This window comes from Rhipicephalus microplus, chromosome X (genome assembly GCF_043290135.1).
Source record: "Rhipicephalus microplus isolate Deutch F79 chromosome X, USDA_Rmic, whole genome shotgun sequence".
In the NCBI taxonomy this organism is placed as follows: domain Eukaryota; kingdom Metazoa; phylum Arthropoda; class Arachnida; order Ixodida; family Ixodidae; genus Rhipicephalus; species Rhipicephalus microplus.
The window spans coordinates 387,350,659-387,371,977 of NC_134710.1; the positions used below are offsets into that span (position 1 = coordinate 387,350,659).

Sequence of the window (21,319 nt, forward strand, 5' to 3'; positions counted from 1 at the left end):
AGCATACAGTGCTGCAGCCTACCTTCGTACCATCTACTCAATTTGTACCGTCCACACTCATACTAATAATGGCAAACACCAGAGTTGCGTCGTTAAAGACAGTCACCTGGGCGAGGCTAGAATTGATGTCAGCTTTGCTTGTAGCCCGCTTATATGCCTACATCATCAATAACTGTGACCTGGACATTGGTGAAGTAACATTTTGGTCCAATTTTCAGATTAATCTATACTGGCTTGACAAGGAACCCGCTGCCTGGTAGGCATTTGCACGGGACACGACACAGGAGATCGGAAACTTGACAGAATATTCTCGATAGCAATTTTGTCTCGGAAAAGTAAACTTTGCAGATTTGGTCACTCGAGGTTTGACTCTATACAAACTGAGTCTTTCACAATTTTGGTGGTATGGGCCTGGGTGGCTTGCCTCGTCGCATACATTCTGTCTGGAATTCAGAGAAAAACTTGACCTCGAAAACTCTAGGCAGTTGCGACAGGTACAGAAAACAATATCCACGCTTTAACATGAGAACATCGGAGCCAAAGCTGATTGATAAAGAACAATTCAGCAGCCTCCGAAAGCTTGTAAGAGCAACGGCATGGGTTTTCCTTAATGCTAAAAAGTTGAAGAAAGAAAGTGATAGGTTCGAGGAGCTGTCTGCTGAAGAAATTTAACAGGCGGAGTGCTACTTGATTCGTGTACACCAGCTCACTTTGGTAACGAAGGCAACTGCATCACTAACTAAAATCCAATTTCTTCCCAAAGACCAGTTGGACAATGAAGATTCTTCCTCGACCACAACTGGCTGCTTCGGTTACAAGGATAAGCTCTGATGACGGATGACTGATACGGTTCTCGCCATCCAATCCTCCTACTGAAAGACACTCACCTGGTATGCCCCAGGATCGTTGTAATTAAACCCCTCCGTTTCTTGTAAGTGGAGTGAATTTTGCGGGTCCACTATACATCAAAGGACATCACCATGACCACTCTTACATCGCTATTTTTTGTTGTGCTGTAACACGAGCTGTTCACTTGGAACATGTTGAAGATTTGACGACGGCAAACTTCTTTTGCGCACTTCGGAGATTCGTATCACATCGAGCCCTCTGTCACACGATGTACAGCGATAATAGACAGTTATAGTGTACCGGGCTTACCATGATGCCGGGTGTACCGTGATACCGGAATCGAAGTGCGCATGCGCAGATACGTACGTTACGCGTGCCACTTACCGCACACGCGGTATTTTTCAGATTTAAGGTAGCGTAGGTGCACGTAGTGTACGTAAACATGGCGGCACTCTCGGATGCCCGCTTCGAAGTGATTTTGGCGTAGTTGTTGAAAGATTTAGCTTGTTCGCAGCGAACGACTGTATAAAATGGCTTCGCTTACCTTCAAGTAGCTTCGATGACCGAGTATTACGAATAAGTTGGCGTAGTTTTTGAGATAGCTTTCCATTTTGAACGCGCCTAGGCCTAACTACAAGATCAATGTAAACAAATCGGCAACGTAGATGCTTTCGCGTTTTGTACGTGGTTCATATTTATTTACTTTTATTATCACAAATATAAACTTCTAACAATGCTTCGCGTGGTGGCATAGGCAAACATTCTCGTTTTCTTTTCATTTTCACTGTTTAACTCATTAACCATCTAATAGGTGGCGCCACCATCCCACTTGGGGGCACGTAAACCACGTAAGCACTATTTCGCTAAACTATAAGACGCTGCCCACAATGAACGTTTGCTGCACGGTAGCGCCAATCTCTTAACCTACGCTTTCACGCTAGCGCTAAACTATAACTGTCTAATGCCCGAGCATTCGTCAAAACGTCCAAAGATCTACAGAAGCTCTGTCGAACAATTAGGCACCCCGATGTACTCGCATTTTTCTCTTCCTCGAATATTCAGTGGAAATTCATTTGCCCGAGTGCTCCTTGGTGGGGTGGATTTTACGAGACACTCGTACGTTTTGTGAAGACCTGCTTGAAGAAGATGCTTGGTCGACGTCTGATCAATTAGAGAGAGTTGGTTACTTTACTTCATCTACGCCCTGATTCCGCAGTGTCTGCATGACGGCTGATATTTCTACTGAATCAAATGCCTTCTCGTAATCTATGAAGGCCATGTATAGTGGTTGGTTCCACTTTAGTAACGAAAGTGGAAGCAGTAATAAATTCTCGGCCCTTAGCATATGTGTACAATGACGTGGATAGGCCATACCCCCAATCTCCAGCAGATATTCTTGTTGGTAGAAGACTGACAACGCTACCATCTTACGACCTCAATATGAACACCGAGACGACGAATGATCAACTGAAGAAGCTTTGGAGCAAGAGAGAAGAAAATTTGCAAACTTTCTGGCCTCGTTGGTTAAAGGAGCACCTCAATGAACTCGGGAACTACACATTAAACGAAGCAAAAAAAAATTACATATTGAAGAAAGGCAATGTAGTTCTACTCGTAGAAAAACAGCGTCCAAGGCAAATGTGGTGCTTAGTTCCCATAGAAGAACTGCTCGGTGGACGGGATGGCATCTTCAGGACTTGCTCTCTACGCTTGCCTGATGGCACTGTGGTAAAGCATCCTGCACAGCTACTGTAGTCATTGCAAGTCGCTTAGCGTCATCTGTCAGTGCGGGAGACTGTTGTGACTTCCTTTTTTTTTCATTTCTCGCAGCAGAAAAGCAGCCATCATCATTATTGAGCCTCCTCACTAGCAGGCGCTTGGCCTTGTGGCAGCGCCGGCTCACCCCTTTCTTATCCTTTCTTCTTGAGTTCCATTAAAGTCTTTTATCTAGCAAGACGTGTTCTTAGCTCGATGTGAGCTGCGCCGGAGTAGTAAGGCTTCGAGGTCCAGCAACAGGTACATAAAAGGGAAGTCGACTGAGACAGTGTTATTAACACCGTTGAAACAACGAAAATAAATTTAGAAATAAAATTATTACCTATGAGTATTTTTATTGACCTAACAAAAGCTTTCAATCTCGTAAATCAAGACATATTGCTGCAGAAACTTGACAAGTATGGCATTCGTGGAGCACCATTAAGCCTGATCAGCTGGTATCTCACAAACCGGCAACAGTATGTAGTTTTGAACCATATGACATCATCCCAAAAGACAACTAACAACGAAATTCTCCAGGGTTCCAATTTAGGCCCCTTTTTTTCCTAGCATACATAAATTATATGCCCGACTATGACTCAGAAGACCGCATTTTATACGCGGATGATAGCAATATGTTTCCCATAGCTGAAACGGAGACTGAGCTTTACATAAAAGGTAACGATGTCCTCATAAAGCTATCTAACTGGCTCCATACTAATCACCCTCCGGCAAAGCCAACAAAAAGTAACTATATAGTATTAACTGCAAAAAAGTCAACTAATGAACACTGCATTGTTGAATTTCAATAGCCTTCCTTTGCAACAAGTTACTCACATGAAGTTTCTCTGTGTCTATCTCGACAGTCAGCTAAACTGACAAACACATACATGAAACAGCACTATCTATGAGAAGATACCAATATCGTATAAACTGCGTCACATTTTTTCCTTTGCACACCCTTCGCACACTCTATATCAGTTTCATACATTCACACATTACATATGCCGTTACAATATATGGACTCACATACCCCACCATTTAATTGCCACTTATCGCAGCACAGAACACAGCGCTTCGAGGTATTTTCTTCCTAAAACGAACCGATTCAATTATATTCGCAAACTCGTTACTTAACATTCTTCCTGTGAAAATATGCATCGATGACCTTGTTCTCGTATTGCTGTATAAAATCATGCATAAAATGTACTGTGCCCTTCCGTAAAAATTAGTTATCAAAACACCCCATACACGATACGATCAGTCACCTCCAGTACTTTAACCATTCAGAAGTCTCGCATCAATCATAGATCATTTACATTCACACATACCGCACCACATCTTTAGAACAAACTACCAGCAGACCTAACAAAACGCCAGTCGTTTACCTGTTGTGAAGTTCCCTTACATTGGTTCATGTTATTTTCACTTGTTTGAATTCTACCCCCCATTTATGCCCGTCATACTAGTTTCTTGCACACTCTAGCGTTTGTATTACTGAATACGACATAAGGGTCTCATTCATAACTCCTCTGCGAGTGGCGGGGCCCTGCCTTTATAACGAAACTGATATACATATCTCCTTGTGAATTATGAATGAATTGAATTGAATGTGCCATTAGCAGAAGTTCTATGCACGAACTTTGTTAGGTCTGGGCATTCACGTCACGACCAGAGCGTTTCGTGAGAAACCTATAATCATTCCAGGCAAGCCGTTTAACAACATGGCTTATTTCATAAGATCTACGTATTCATTATATATAGCTACTCAGCCATATTATTTGTGCACTTTCTGTCTCAATGAGCGCTACACCCTTATGATGGCAGTCTTGTAGCAACCGTCGTATACTATGCCCTATGTCGAACAACTTGAACTGAATCTGCAAGACACTGACATGATAATAAGCGGTTAGAACGCAATTCACACAAAGCTTGATACTATCTGCTATATTATTCAACCTCGTTATCGTGCTGCTGCATGACTACGTCCCCCAAATTTGGCACATTTGGTCTAATTCACCCTATTTATTCTATCTCCTCTATCATTTCACAGAGTTTCCACGTGCCCGTCTTCTACCAAGACCACTCCTTTTCCCGTGGAAGGCCAGTAATACTGGTCACCTTCGTCACAAGCCCTTTGGTCTCATAACCCACTCGCGCTGAGAAACTGAGAAGAAAGTATGACTTCGACCGTAACGACTTTCATTGAAGACAACGTGGTTAAAACGCGTGTGATCGGCACCACCATTCCAGACGTCGACTTTGCAACCTTCTTCAGCGATATCTGGCAGAAACACGCAGATCAGAAGGCGCTGGTAAGCGAGTTACTTTCATAATGTAGGGCGTTTTCGTCATCAGTACACACAATGGCCCAAAAACAATCTAAATTCTTTTTGGTTGCAGTAGATTTGCATATAACCACCGGGTCAATAATAACGCTTAATTATGGTCCACATATATGACAAAATATACCAACTATATGAAGGAGTCGCAACTGCACGCGTTGCTTGTACAAATATGTAGCGCAGTGTTAGGTAGACAGCGATAGCGCGTGGCCAACCTCCCTGGAAGGTTTTACAGTGGCGCTGAAGTAGCACATTTTCTAGTTATTAGGGTAAGATAAAGATAAGACTGTGAACTCAAGAATCGGCCATTTTGCCGGTTGGATGATACCGTTTTTATGGTTAATTAGTCGGGGCATATAATAGTCCTCGTTTGCCTTTGTCTCACAGGTTTCTTTGAGAAGCTTTAATATCTAGGGACATTTTAGTATAGAATAACTCGTGAACGTTTCGCTCGATAGCTTCCTTTCGGCGGGAACATTAATCTCTTGCCATATATTATGGCTACGTCTACGTTGAAATTTATTGTAAATTTGTGTGTGTGTGTGTGTGTGTGTGTGTGTGTCACATACGTTTCGACTATGGGGAACCAGCACAGAATTTTATGCAGACATGGAGCGCCGCTTTGTCGAGCGCGGCCTGAAACATTCGGACGTAGAAACAAATACTAACGTGAACCGTGTCCCCATGCGCAATGACCGGACGACGAAATAAACGCTTCGAGATCGGCGTTGTTCCCAAGTAACGCAGAATGTTATCCCATTGTATAATGAAAGCGCGTTACGTCCTGTTTTTTGATCACATGATAACGTTGCTTGTAACATTCAGGACGATATGGGAACGTCCGGGATCACAATTTCAACATTAAGGCAATGTTTTCGCAACACACCAGCAACGTAATGTCAACATACCAGCAACGTGATGTCAGCATAACAGCAACATGATGTCAACATTGCTGTGTGACGTGTTGACTTTCACGTGGCGTGCACGAAAATTTATACTACTGTGTGTGCATTATTAATAAAATGCTTGTTTACTTTTTACGGGAACCGCCCCAATGCTTTAGGCTAGAAAAAAAGCTCTGGTATGGTGTGAAAAAGTGCATTATTATTGTCCTTGCACAAAAACTGTTTCCTAACAGCTCTTTATCAAGGCATTTGTACATGCATAAACAAGTAGTGTTGGAACAGCCCAGCTATAAAAATGTCAGAACAGACTTTTGCATGTCGGTAAGACCAAAGAACATGCCAAAGTGCCTGAATGCCGTATGAAAAAAAAGAAGACAATTATTCACGAAGATTACTTACTTCTTATTCATTTTTCGTTGTCAGAGAGCAAGATATGAAAGAAAGTGTTACAAAACACATTTTAAGCATTCAGTAATAAATATGAACAAGTCACGTTGCAAGTTTCTTTCATTCTATGTCGACTGTTGGGTCATAAAAAACAAATACAGGTGTAAAATGAAAACACAACTTGTTCATACAATCTTAGAAAAAGTTTGACGAAAAAAGCTTTTATCTATAGTATTTACAATATCAGAGGGAAAGCGAAAAGGCAAGGAAGACACTAGCGAAACAGGTAAGTGTTAAATACATAGGATGACACGAATACGATAGACAGCCATTGCCTTGTCGGTAATTTTCCAACAGTGTTGCCTGCATTGTCTACAATGATGGTTGCCACTGCTGTTGACTGTATATGTCATGATTTCATGAACAGAGACATTATAGCAGCGTTGAAAAACTCGCACATCCCACTCAGGTACCTCTTGAAAATTTTGATGGAGCTTAAAAGGCTCAAAAGAAACTTATTTTTACCAAAACAGAAAAACTCGCTGGTATCTGTGTAGGAAAACATGTTGCACATCAAAAAAGCTTATCAGTTTGAAAGCAACTGAAGTTTATAATTACTGCCTGACATGCATTCGGTAAAAAGCGGCTCATTAATTGTGGCCGATTGATTAGATAACAAATACGCCTTTGAAAGTTAAAGTAGCCTATACCTGGTCAGAAAAAGCGACACGCGATCAGTAGAGCATCTGCTCAGTGTAATTCACGCAAAACATTGACCTCCCAGCCACAACCAAGCGAGAAATATTAATAACGAAACGAATACACAAGGCATGCAACTATTTTCTGTTCAGTTGATTACCAAGTTGTTGTCATTTTGTCCATTGGGCCATAAATGAACGAACGGCCTTGACAACACTATTCTTGTTATACAGTCCAGATTTTATTAGTTTGTATCTAGAGGAGAGCTCAAGTTATGTTTAGATTGCTATGCGCTGCTCTGCACAACTGTCTAGTATTTTTCATTTAAGCATTTCTAGTATTGTGTGTGCCAATAATTTTTGCTTTTCAACTTCTTTGGATATTTCCTTCATATCTTTGGATATGAAAGGTATGCAGCTTCCAACTTGATACACTGTAGCGAGTGGTTCTGCGCATCTTTGGAAAAGTGGCAAAGTACACTCACTTGTTTGCGGAAGTCATTAGGAAGGAAGTTGATTTTTCGAAGGTATTCAGAACGAGTATTATGACCGAGTACCGATTTCTCACAAAAATATAACGCCATAAATGTCAACTATGGATACATATATAATCATACTTCTGGCCACAGGAACACCAGCAGGCACAGGAAATGCAATATTTTAGAGTATAGTTGACAAATGGACACCAACCTGCATCACCATCAGAGAAGCAACTAACTGCCATACCGCCACAACAGTTAACATGCCTAGTGGAGTTCACACATGCAAACTTAGCAGCATATAGAAGTTGCCAGTTTTTACTCGAGACTTTGCCAATGTGGTTGAACTAGAGTGAACAAGCTCGCCAGGTCAGGGTACGCCGAAGAGGGGTACTCGGTCGACGATGTCGGCAAACAGCAATTGAAGGGTGATGGCTGTGACGACCGTGGAACAAGCCATGATGTGAGGCAATCAGTTGGATATCAGGGCCTGCATAATGAAGAGCAAGTGATTAGACCCATATTAGTGCTCCTCAAGCAAATAAAAGAATTAAATGGGAACATTTCTTTAAAAAATACAGAAAATCGGCTGACAAAATCTGTCTGCAACATCCTATGAAATATGTGCCAGGACTGACAGAAAGCTATGTAACAATCCAGCAATGAAAAACACACAGCAGGGAGGAAACATAAATAGTGTAGACATGAAATTTGTGGAGCATTATTTTGAGCTGAATCATTGGCTCCTTACTCAATAATGATGGCAAAGAATCAACATTTTGAACTTATTTTACAGTGTTATTTCAGTTCTTCAGCTCACACATATTCAGTCTACCTAGTTATTTTTAGGGTGGCAATGTTCGTTGAGTTAATATAAATGATGCACAAAAAATTGTTAGTAGTTTTAAATTGCCATATATTATGGTGCTTGCCAAACAGACGGCATTCACAGCGTAGTATTCCTCTCTGTCACTCCTGATAAGCTGCATTGGTGGCAAAGTAAGATGAAATTCTGCTGCTCATTTTCATCTTCCGACACGTGCATATGTTCCTGAAACAAAATAAAAAAATTCATCCAAAACATCAAAATAAAATTATCAGCACGTTTTTTGGTGCACCACGGTATGAAGAAGAGTGATAACTAAGGAGCAGACGTAAAAACGTTCCAAAAGACAGGCCAGTTCATGAATAAAATATAGACTCGTACTTAACACAGCAAAATATAGCAAAAACCACGTACACGTTTCGCAAAATATGCAGGTGGCATCCTCAGTATGCCCTGGCACCAAATGAGCGGAGGTTACACAGTTTGCTTCTTCTCTCGTATGTCGCTTAGCATGCGGCCGCGGTTGTTGTCGCACGCCAACTTGTCATACTAATGAATCACGACTCGAGAAAAATTCTCTTGCCCCACTTTTGTTCCCGAGCTAGCGTTGTCTCATTACTGAAGTCGAAGGCTTGTCCCGCTGTCGAGCAGTGTTCGACGAGTTTTGTCTTATATTGCGTGGCATGGGTGGCTTTTGCAATGTCTGCTTTTTGCTGCTTGAGCCCTGTTGGTCTCTTCCTGCCTATTTCACTCATGCTTGTGGTGACGGATACATAACTGATCAGTGCTTGCAGTCATAGATGGAAAAGGTGGTTGGTGAATTGTAACAAATTCATTATCCGAGCAGGTATAGCAATGACACCCATAAGCACATGCAAAAGGGAACAAGGAGTGTTCCGCGAGAAAACACAAAACCCATTGTTTATGTCCTTTCCGTAAGGTTTTCTCGGCTATGTTCGAATAGCACTACGCCCACTGGGAATGAAGCAATTTTGAAGCCCCATTGTACCTTGGTAAACGTGCTCTCTAAGCTCAAAGACAGCACCCCTGCGAACGATCACAACAGGGTTATTTACAGGTTTCTGTGCGGTGGCTGCGACACCACTTTTAGCAGAAAAACTGGCAGAAAGTGGTCAATGAATTTTGAATAAACATAAAGGGGACATCACAAAAGCCACCCATTCTCAGACAAAACTCTCACAACACTGCTTGAAAATGGGGCATGCCTTCGACTTCCGTAATTGGACGACGCTGGCTCGAGAACCAAATAAAGGGAAGAGAAAGCTTTTCGAGTCGTAATTAGACCGTCGTGACCAGTCATCGTGCAACAACAATCACGGCCTTCATACGGATGAGTAAACACATATGAGACAATCAGTGAATTTGGTCACCTCCACACATTTGGTGCCACTGCACACTGAGGATGCCACACTCATAGGAGGATAAGTGTTTGTGTAGTTTTGGTTTAAATTTTGTGCAAAGTCGGAGTACATATTGTAATCACTAAGGAGCAGAGTTTTATTTCCAGGTTACTTTGATATATGTTCAAATATTTCCAGAGAAAAATATATTCAAACAAAAACAAATATTTATAGACTTGCTTTCTATCTTTGCGTACATAATTCCCTCCTGAGGCAAAATAAACATTGCTACTCAGCATTCATGCCATGTGTTGACTACTGATAATCTATCATCCCATAAAATGCTATTGTCAGTCAGCTATTTTTTGGAAATTGTTATCTATGGGTCTCTTCTATTTGGCTACACCACCTGTGTTAATTCAAGAAGTGCAACAGTTGACCACAAAATTTTTGCTTAGTAGTTAGCTCAACGAGTGCTGCTCACTCTATCAGATTGCTCCTTCTAAATTTAAAGCATCAAAACAAACTTGATATATTTTGACGCATTTGCCTTAAGTGAAACTTTCGAATTTTTTTAAGAATAGCACAAGCTTGGATTTTCGCTTCACACTTTATCGCATAAGATTAAAAAATTATGTACTTCCTCATCATGGAGACACTGTATCAGTGGCTTCGCAGAGGCATTCCCTTGAATATTGTGTTAAGCTGCAAATTCACAACTAAACATGGCTAACTCAGGTACAACGCCTAACCTTCATTATAATGGTATAACTTGTGTTAGCAACATCTTGCCTCGTGCAAAGCAACAGCATACCTGCCTTTCACGACATACCCTTTACAACATACCATCTCTCTGACACTCGAATTACTCTAATATGCATCACTTTATAATGCCTCTGTCAGAGCTTAAAGCGTACTGAACAAAAAGAGGGAAAAAAGGACGAAAGCATCAAAATTGCACTTGAGAACAGCTTCCGTTCCAATAAACTATTTACTTCCAGTGTTTCTGAAGATGTGCCGGTATTTTTGAAACATTGCTAGCAGGCCGCAGCTGCACACCACTCTTTGTGAGGCAGCACCTTGATGAACATTATGTCTGACGTCCCTGCTGTATATGTAAGCTTCCTGTTCTGCTACTTCCCTTTCTCCACCTTTGCTTTACATCGTACAATCTTCTTTCAACAGAAGTGCTAAGATGGCCCCTTTTCAAGGCTTTACTCTCGAGTCGGTAGCATTATTCACTGCCTGTGCATGTCATATTCGTTCTAGAAACCCTTCAGAGGGAATGTAGTGAGTTGAGAGACACGAGCGATAGCTGGCGAGGTTTGTAAACTCGTTTCAGGGAATGTAAAATGTCACATCCTCTACTTGGCCACGTGGCCACTAGGTGTGGCAGTTTGTAAAAAATACCAAAGCACATGACACGTGCTCTGGCGTTCCATTTAACAGAGTTTTTTAACCCCTCTGAACTTATACCGCGGGTGTTTCGCATGGTCCGCTTGATACTTATGTCACTGCATACAGAAGCTACCAGGAAAACTATATTTTACTACTCCCTGGCTGTCATTACACAAAGCACCTTTTTATGCCTTGGAGTGAGCAAAAAATGGTTATTTCATAGTCATAATCGGTGGAAAGAATTGGGCAGCCAAAACATCACTAGCCTCATGCATCGCTAAACAGATGTATTGGTTGCAACTTTCTCTTTCTTCCTCACATAGCTACTTGAAACCTTCAAGAATATAAATGGGGATCGGGGTGACATCGGTCATCATGTGGTGCAAGCGTGGTGAGCAGACAGAGGGAAAGATCGGGTCAAGCAGCGCAACATTCGTACTTAGAGGGTGGTCTCACACTTACGTACACGAATGCAGTGCTCAGATTTAGTGAAACATATGAGAGTCGATTCTTTCAGTTATAAGATGAGTTCCCCTCGCACCGCAAATAAATGGTAAGACAGATGCAAATTGTACCCGTTGAACTTTGAACAACAAATCTAGTGATATCATATTCACTTAGAATTCTGATCCAAAAAGTAGGTATTTAATTTGATGTGCCTTAGGTTGTATTCAATTCACTGTGAAAAGTTAATATTATTCGTGCGCTCTTGCAAAATGAACAGCACAATACACATGGTCGGGAAAATTTAGAAGACTTATCAAGCGCGAAAAGCACCTGACGCTGCCTACACAAATGCTTAATAAAATCATTGGTGGACATCACAGATAACCAAAATTTTTTGAAATAATGACGTCATCACGTGACATTGACGCTTGGTCTAAATTGGGCAGATCCCCGAGAAACCGACAAACCACATAAGGTGCAGAAAGCTATTGGCGGGAGAATACAGTCGACCAAGGAGGAGAAAATGATAGCTGCTTAGGCGTTCAAATCCTCTAAGACAAACGCATGTGGGATCTTGGGAGTCTTATTGGGACAGACATTTCGCACCACACCTGCGCACCTACTGGGCTTTGTCTTATTGGGACGGAAATTTCGCACCACACCGGCGCACTTACTGGGCTTTCACGAATTGGACGGTAGACCTGCAAGAATCTGATCAGTTTGTGCACATGATACTGCAGATATTTTCATCCCAGTTTTAGAACAGCAGCACAGTGGTGTGGTATACGAAGTGATCAAGCGGAACGATTGCTTCCTTAGTGCTACTTAAGGGAGTACTCATAGCACTAGCATGTGATATGTGCATGTGAACTCATGCGCAGTCTTTTTTTTCAAGGTTCAAATTCTTTTGCTTAAAATTTGAAATTGCCTCCTCCCTCCCACCAGGTTTGTGGTTTTACCATCTTGAGTGTCTGGACAACACGCTAGCTGACTGGCACACTTGGCTTAGCGAGTGGAAGCAGCAAAATCAGTCCGGGAATGGTATTTGTCATTTGGGAGGTGCAGGGGAATAGGCGGCTCACACTTTGGGGCTGCACCCAGTGAGCACTCGACGAAGTTCATTCGAAAAATACGCTTGAGTGCGTCTACGTTATCTGCGAACGTCTCATTTGATAAGTGTCTACGGTGGCCGATGCTGAGAGTAAATGCATTATGTCCCGCTTATGTCAGTGAAGGCCGGGTGCCTAGAAAGTAAGATATACCATGACCTACATGAGCGAACAAATTATTTTCCAAAGCTTAGCTTTGCTAGAGGTAAATGGTGACCGTCTTGTCTATTTCGTGCAGTTCAAGCTTTATTCCTGCTATCTCCCTGCTAGACCAGTCACTGCAGCAAGTATTACGCTAGCAAACACATTTTTTATCAAGAAGCTGACATACTGAAAATATCATTTCCAAACTTCAGAAGGCGTCATGAAACTTGACGTTTGTTTTCCTGCGCGTGGCTGGGAATGCTATAGAGATCACACAGCCATCCACACTTTTTGCGGCAGTCAGGAAAATATGGCTCATTACTTCACAGTTTACAATATAGTTACTGCGCACATGCAAGTTCGTTTTCCACCAACTTGACCGCAAACTGTCCACAAACTTGTCAATGGGCCCTTTTCAAGTCAGAAAGCGCCTCCATGGAGGTCATCGAAATCAAAACTGGGGGTCCGTAGCCTCTGTAATTATCCGCCACGCACTGGTAAAAAAACCTCGCGGGCTCAGTATCTTTAACAATTATTTGCAGACGATTCAAGCTACCTCTCAGTTAGCAACTGTCGCCACATAGTGCGACGTTTATCGAGGCCGCTTGACCTTGTGACCTCCCCTCCTCTCCCAAGAAAAAAAACGTGAAGCACGTCATGTCACCACTCCTTCGCATGTGCAGGCTAGTCTCTCGAAAAAGCTCTGTTATACTACCCTTCAACCACTGCTACGTGGAACCCACACTGCCAAACATTCCTCACCACTTCGCGAAGGAGAGACCACCAGGTAATGTCCTACAAGTCTACAAGAAGGCAAGGTCAAGTTGTCTGTGTACTTAAGAAACGCTTCTGCAGTCCCCTGTCTAGAAAAGCGAGCAGCCAAGCAGGTCCTGGCATCCTCGGCACAGTTGCCAAACCACTTGGTCAAGAATCTGGCGAGGTAATGTCCTACAAGTCTACAAGAAGGCAAGGTCAAGTTGTCTGTGTACTTAAGAAACGCTTCTGCAGTCCCCTGTCTAGAAAGGCGAGCAGCCAAGCAGGTCCTGGCATCCTCGGCACAGTTGCCAAACCACTTGGTCAGGAATGTGGCGAGGTAATGTCCTACAAGTGTACAAGAAGGCAAGGTCAAGTTGTCTGTGTACTTAAGAAACGCTTCTGCAGTCCCCTGTCTAGAAATGCGAGCAGCCAAGCAGGTCCTGGCATCCTCGGCACAGTTGCCAAACCACTTGGTCAGGAATGTGGCGTGCTTTGTTCCCTTCTTTCTTTCTGTCGCTCTGTTTCTTTCTGTGTTTTTTTTTTCAGTAGAGTCTTAGGATTACATTGTGCATTGGAGACGTAGCGACTAAATTTACCCACTGGGATAGACACTGAAGTCTGCAATGAGCAGAAATGACCCATACGTGTTTCGGCGACAGAGTCGTGTTTAGCGGCATCACTTTTGACAAACATTGTAACTGACACGAGACAACTTCATGGTTCTTTTCACAGATGACGCCACAACCGAAAAATGTTTGCAATACTTATTATTTGTCGAAAATCTTTTGAGTTAGGTGTTTCTATGCAAAATTAGTGTGCACTGGTAATTACAAAACATGACATAGTGCTGCTAATGTGCGATGTTGGTGAATTAGCAATAAAAGAAAAAAGTAAATTTGCACAAACCTATCAAGCAGAAAAATGAGCTAAATTCACTCGGTCTTACAATATTCTAATTACCTTGTGACAATTTTCTCTGCATAAAAAAGCTTGCTGCTTTAATATTGAAAATTTTATATTTCATCTTGTATAGTTTTTCCACCTCTTCGGTAATCCCTGATCAAAAGGATCCATAAATTTGTGATTTCAAGCAGTTATTATTCATGAGCCATTCGCAGAACGCAAAACAACTTCGCATAAACATTACATACATTGTAGCCTGGAAACCCATTCAATATTGTTGCTCTACCCAAAAAAAGAAAAAAAAAGGTTATTCACTCATAAACATACATTGTTCTGCCCATTTTTATTGAAATACTTTTTGATTGCTTTACTGGATACATCTCTTCAAAAAAATATTGCATAATACTTTATGAAGAGGCTCAGTAAATTTAATTTCGTTAAGTTGAACAGTTTTGCCATACTTCTAGTGCAACAGAGGCTTGTACAGCAAAAGCACTGGTCTTTGCTCGCACTGTTTTGAGTGCTGTGCGAAACCGCTTCAGACTAGGCGACAATACTAGCTGTCATTAGAAACTGGAGAATGTAAGCTTTCTAATGCAATACAATTCACATCAATAGGCTGTGCGTAGAACGTCAGCAAATAGTGACTAAAATTCAGAACTGGTGCTACCGGAGTGGGAACACCACCTTAATAATTCATGTTGTTGGGCTATTTGCCACATGCTTACTTAATTCTAAAAAGATGCATACCACCGAGGAAAAAAACTGAGGACAGTACAGAACAGTAATGGTTTCACTCGCAACTAACTTTATTCTCGGAAAATCTGCAAAATATATAAACGTATAAACCATGCGCACACACATTGTCTCACATGCTAGTAAAAAAACACGCAATAAGATTGACAACAAAAGAATGATAAAAAAAGTCACAAAGTGAAATTAAAGATTCTAAAAATGAAATTCCCCTTCACGCAAAGCGACAGATGTAATACTAACATGCGTATCTCTCTTGGTGTATGCCGGTGCCTAAATAAGTACACGAAGTTGAAACGTTTCCATGTGTGTTAGTAGATGTTTCAGCGATTATGTTCTCCATGTTGTGTCTACGTTCGCTGTTAAACATGAGCTTGATGTCTATATACAACGTTGATACAAGGTGAATATTTGATTGTTGCTGCCACATTAATACCATCACGTTAGGGCAACGTGATAATTTGAATGTTGTTGCCTCGTTAAAAACAACCCTTTAGGACAACGTGGTTATTTGAATCTTGCTGCAACATTAAAAACACTGTGTTATGGCAACGTAATGCTATAAACGTCGGTGCAATGTTAAATTTTACCGTCTAACGTTCCCTCACATTCGTTACACTCAAACTTCATTGACTCAACGTTCTGCGTTACCTAGGTTCATGTGTTCACAGATGCCATAACCACAAATAGTACTTATCAAAAGGAACATATAATCCAGTCCATGTATATTTCGAACCCTCCGACGTTTATTTCTACCAACGCACATAAGCTCGTGCTCTAAAAAAGATCACGAGTATTTTAAATAAAAGTTGCCTTGAAAACGTTCAAGAAAGTACATGAAAACTTAAGTAGGTTGCGTAAGAACCACACTTTATATTACACATGCCGTATATATTCAATTGTAACACGACCACGATTTTAACATGAGGGGTGACATTTCATCACGTCTAGAAAGAAAAGAAAACTGAATTTTGTTACTCGGTTTGAGAAGGTCAGCTTTTGTAGCAAAAGTCTGAAAAAAAGCTCAATTCACATTTTAGTAAATATGGTAATATAACTGAGAGGTTACAAGACGACGACTTCTAGAAAAACAGTGATGATCTACGTATATCCCATTACTGTGTACACACTGCATGTCAATTACAGAACTACCACAAAGTCAGTTACCACCAGATTGTTCAAAGGCATTTTTTAAGTGTAAGGCTTAGACAACGGCCGACCGCAACCTTGCAAATAGTCTGCAGACGACGACGAGTTGGCTTCGTTAAAACACGACCACTGTGTCATGTTTGCATTTCCGATAATACAACAAATATCGACCTTACACTGGCCTTTCATGTGACGCTTGCCCTAGACAATAATTTCACGATTCACCGTCAGCTTCAAAAAGTTATTAAGGGAACAGCGATACGAGCATTTTTTGGTTCAGGTTAGCTGTTGAACACTCTGTGAAAGAACGCGGGTAGCAAAACAGCTGCTGTATTAAATATAGTGCTAGAGCTGCGACAATTCAAAATACATGAATTATATGTTCTCGCTCAAAACAACTGTCACTGGGCCAAATTATTCCTTGATTGATATGTGGGGTTTAACGTCCCAAAACCACCATATGATTATGAGAGACGCCGTAGTGGAGGGCTCCGAAAATTTCGACCACCTGGGGCCAAATTATTCCTCACTGCTACCTGAGAAACTATTATTTTACTTAAAATCGTGCACATAGAGCAAGCGGCACACTACGTCCAGCTTCGAAAGCGCTATTTGAACACACTTGCGTATATGTTTACGTCGTACAATGTTTGGCAATGCGTCGAAAGGTCACACTGTTTCTTCCACGTCATACACGAACTTCATAACGGACAGCGCCCGTCCACTTGACAACATCGTCTCCCAAAGGTATCTGACCGCGAGCACCACATAGCTGAAAGCGTAGCGGAGCATATTCACTGGCATCACTGCTCACCTGCTGCGTCACAGTTTTCAGCGAAGAGTCCAAACATTTTCGGGTTTTTCGCGTTCCAAAGTACTTACAACCCGACTCACATCGGACTAAGCGGAGGTAGGGGAGTGTCGCATGATTTTGACCTTGCGTTTCAGCACACGCAATGTGTACGAGGGCACGTTTAAACATGCTCGTACTACAACTCGTGGCGCCTCTGTCCTGCTAGCTGGTTCTGAGCCAGCTCGCCAGGGCGGCGCTTCGTGTAAGTTTAGGTGCGCCACCTGGGCAGCCCTGGCTAGCCATTGCAGTGGTTGCATACCATGGCCACAGCGGAAAACAAGCTTAGATTCTGAGAAGTTTCGCCCCTAAAAGTAGGCGAACTTCCCATTATGACGTACCAATTGTTTATATGCTATTCATAGCTGTTACTACATGGTCGGGCTTGCACAGTTCTAGAGGCTACGGGTAGCGTATTCTATAGAATATCAGCCATCGACACGTTTCAACGAGCTGCAACTAACGCCAGCGCAGCCAAGCCTTGGACTTGGTATGTTTGTTACAGTTACCAATAGATAGAGCGCTGGTTGATTTCACTCGAAAGTTTTTGTTTCACTTCTGTCCGGCCGGCAGGTCAACTACACTTAACTGGACACGTCAGCTTTTGCCATATTTTACTCATGGTTGTCTTCTCACGTCCCCTTGAAATTCATTGCTGATTGCTTACAGCAATAAACGATTCTGTGCGACAGCTCACGCTTCTTTCGAGTTTTAAACCACAGCTGCCATTCTAAAGGAATCATATATTGTGAAATCATATCAAACACATATTAAGCACATTTCAGACTTACTCTAATTCTGAAGCATTTCTTAACGAACTTCAGCAACCTTGAGCGTATCTGTCTATACATCTAGCCGCCTACGACTCTGTGCTCTCCATAGTGTGCGTAAATGGGGTTTATACGTAAATTTGCATTGCCTAACATGACCGTATGAGGAACGTTGTTCACTGGTAATATAATGCAACTTATGACAAATTTGTCATGAATGGTGTGGTTGATACATCATGGCTGTAGTGCACTCCTGCGACTGTTTCCTTAAGACGATACTTTCAAAAAGTAACATGATGAGACATTTCTGCATGAGCCACATAACTGACCGGTGTCAATATAAAAATCATGACGAGCAAGCCATGCACAACATGATATATATGCTACGTCATGGCGCGTTCGTGGCCATATTGTGAGCTTTATATACACCAAATTTGATCTCGCTGGAGGTGACTGCCTCACGAACGCAAATGACAATTGGTAGGATGGGAATCAAGAAATGCTATCTCCAACGTGACTTGCACGCCACGCTCACTGTGCGCTCACGACCACTTTGGTATCTTCAATACACTAAATTTTTTAATGATCCATTGATGTGTCTGTACGACCAACATAAATGATTGATCGTAAAACAAACGACAAGTAATCTAAAAATTATGACATGACATGTACAACATTCCTTCCTTCCAATGTTGCAATGTTCATGGCGCACTCGCAGCTGTTTCGCTATCGCTTTATATACACGAAAATTAACATTACGTGACTTGACTGTATGACCAACATAAATAACTGGTGATAATAATGAAAATAATGACATGCATCACATGTCTAACGTGATTTGCCTACCATGCTCATGATGTGCTCAAGGTCTCTTCGAAAGCTTGAGATACACCCAAAATATTAATGAGTGATGCGACTGCGTCACAAACATAAGTGACAGATCTTTACATGTAAATAAAGACATCCATGTTATGTACAGCATGACTTGTTCCTTGCTGTTTGCTTCGCCATACATCGATTCCGGCTTTCATTGTGCAAACGTTCACATACGTCCTGAACGTGTGTTGACTCCGATTTCTCATTACAATATTTTTTTTTAACCGCCAGGTGCGATTTAGAAAAAGAAAGCTGCGTAAGCTGCCGCACGCAATGGCTGATTGCCGAAAGCGTGAGGCAACCAGTATCAGAAACGTACGTAACCAAGAGCAATACGCGGCAGAAATAGACCTGTCAAGCGGATGCGTTTGTCATGCCGGTCAGGCAGAACCGCAACAGTCTCTTACTGACCTGAGTTCCACCTATCATTGGCTGCAGCAAACATGCCGCGTCCAACGCATGGCTCTAGTGTCAGTCGAAGAAGGTCGAGGCCCCTCGTTGGAGCGTTCGAGTCAAGCGCGAAAAAAAGTATAATTTTTTTACTAAGCACAGCGTTATGTGTGTGTGTGTTCCTTCCAGATGAATTTGTTTCCTGGGCTTCATCTGTATTGGGGACAACCTATAGGCAAAGTTTTCATATGCCTCATATTCGAAATTTCGCATGAACAGATATACTATACGTGTTTTCATAAAATCATGCGAGATTATTGGATGTGAGCCGTACGTGTCATATGAGAATTTTAGTTAACACCAAGTATGAAATCAACTTTTGTTGAAATGCAATCGCAAATGATGGGAAGCGATAAAGCATCTTAATGCCTAATCACGTGGGTACTATGCATGTCCGCAGAAATATGCTTGCCCTCATTTATGCTTTCCGTCTGTTTGTTTTTGGGCTGCACATTCGGTATTATGAAAAACCGATTATCATCAAAATATTTGGAAATGATAACACTTGGGATTTTACTTCATCAAAGAGGGCTACATTATGAGGTACGCCGTAGTCAAGGGCCCTGGGAATATCCACCATTTGGTGTTGATTCACGTGGACTGACAACACAATGTGCAGACGCCTCTACCATTTCACCTCTACCGAAATACGACTGCAATGGCTAGAGTCGAACTCGTGTCTTTCGAGTCAGCCGCCGAGCACCCTAATCACTGATCTACCATGGTGGCCGATCACAGAAGTCGTTCAACGACTTTGGAGACGTTCTCAAGATATGTTAGTCACAGCAAAGATGTTCAGATCCATGCATAAAGGACATATATGCGTGAACACTATTTTTTTTCCAAATCGCTGAGCTCTCAAGGAAAAAAAGAGGCTTTGTCTCTGTTGCAACTAACCTTTCGTTTTTATTACATGATTTGATTGATTTGGGGGGTTTAACGTCCCAAAACCACCATATGATTATGAGAGATGCCGTATTGGAGGGCTCCGGAAATTTCGACCGCCTGGGGTACTTTAACGTGCACCCAAATCTGAGCACAGGGGCCTACAACATTCCCGCCTCCATCGAAATGCAGCCACCGCAGCCGGGATTTGATGCCGCAACCTGCGGGTCAGCAGCCGACGAGTACCTTAGCCATTAGACCATCGCGGCTGGGCTGGTTTTTATTACACGCGTGTACAATTCGAAATCTACAGCATACACACTGCTCTATCTATTTGCAGGTAGACGTCAGGCTGGGGATACAGTACACTTTCGGCGAACTGTTGGATGCCAGCCGCCGTGTAGCTACTGGCCTTCAAAAGTTTCGGCTACGACAGGGAGACGTTGTCGCAATCCATTGCGTTAACAGCTGCGAGCTAATAGTCGCCTTATGCGGCACATTCTTTGCTGGTGGCGTTGCCAGTTTCATCAAGCCAAGTCTCAATGAAGGTATGTTACACTGCTTCGGCAGGCCAATTGCTTAGAAGAGGTTACGTTTTTATGCCTACGCACAGTTCTGTCTCCTTCATTTCATTTCATTGACACTTAGGTGAAATAATTCCGCAATCTCGCTTAATCATAGAGCGAAGAAAATAGAAAATCGAAATATAGATTAAAACATAGAGCAGCTGAGATTCTATCCTGGAAAAGAAAATCGCTTTATAAAATGGAGTTTCCTTCTGTTGATCACGCATTCTAATAAGGAACAAAATGCAGCACAATTGATGATTACTTTGCAATATTTCGCTTTAGTGTAAAGTCACACTATTTTAATGCAGAAACGGGCCGTACATGAGAGAAATGCCGCCCGGTCCTTCCTCCTATTTCTTTCCTCCTCCTCTTCTTGTGTTTCACATGAGGGCGAAACCATGAATGCTTCACCCTTTATCTAAATAATGCTTTGCCCCGAAAACTAATTACCCTCATTCTTATTGGCCTTGAGTTTTGGTGCCTATTAGGTGAAAATTTGATTGTTAAGAATTTTTTTCTATTGCCAAAGTTCTTTGTGCAAACTACTATAGTAGTAACATTCTTACGCGACAATTAGCAGAATGGTGAGTGCGTGCTGTGAAATGCTTGCGATGGCGAGCCGAGAAGGATGGAGGCTCGAAGAGCGTCTCTTCAC

The 21,319-nt window shown here is 42.1% G+C and overlaps 1 protein-coding gene across 2 annotated transcripts in view; it reads left to right on the top strand.

Annotated features, from left to right (window-relative positions):
- LOC119161028 (uncharacterized) overlaps nucleotides 1-21,319 on the top strand; it is a 126,296-nt gene that overhangs the window by 33,287 nt on the left and 71,690 nt on the right. For both annotated transcript variants that reach the window (XR_012887533.1, XM_075880082.1), the window contains exons 2-3: nucleotides 4,658-4,919; nucleotides 20,436-20,643. Coding sequence is in view for 1 of the 2 variants with exons in the window: in XM_075880082.1 (XP_075736197.1) it covers nucleotides 4,785-4,919; nucleotides 20,436-20,643 (343 nt within the window). In the remaining variant the exon portion in view is untranslated. The remainder of the gene's footprint in view (nucleotides 1-4,657; nucleotides 4,920-20,435; nucleotides 20,644-21,319) is intronic.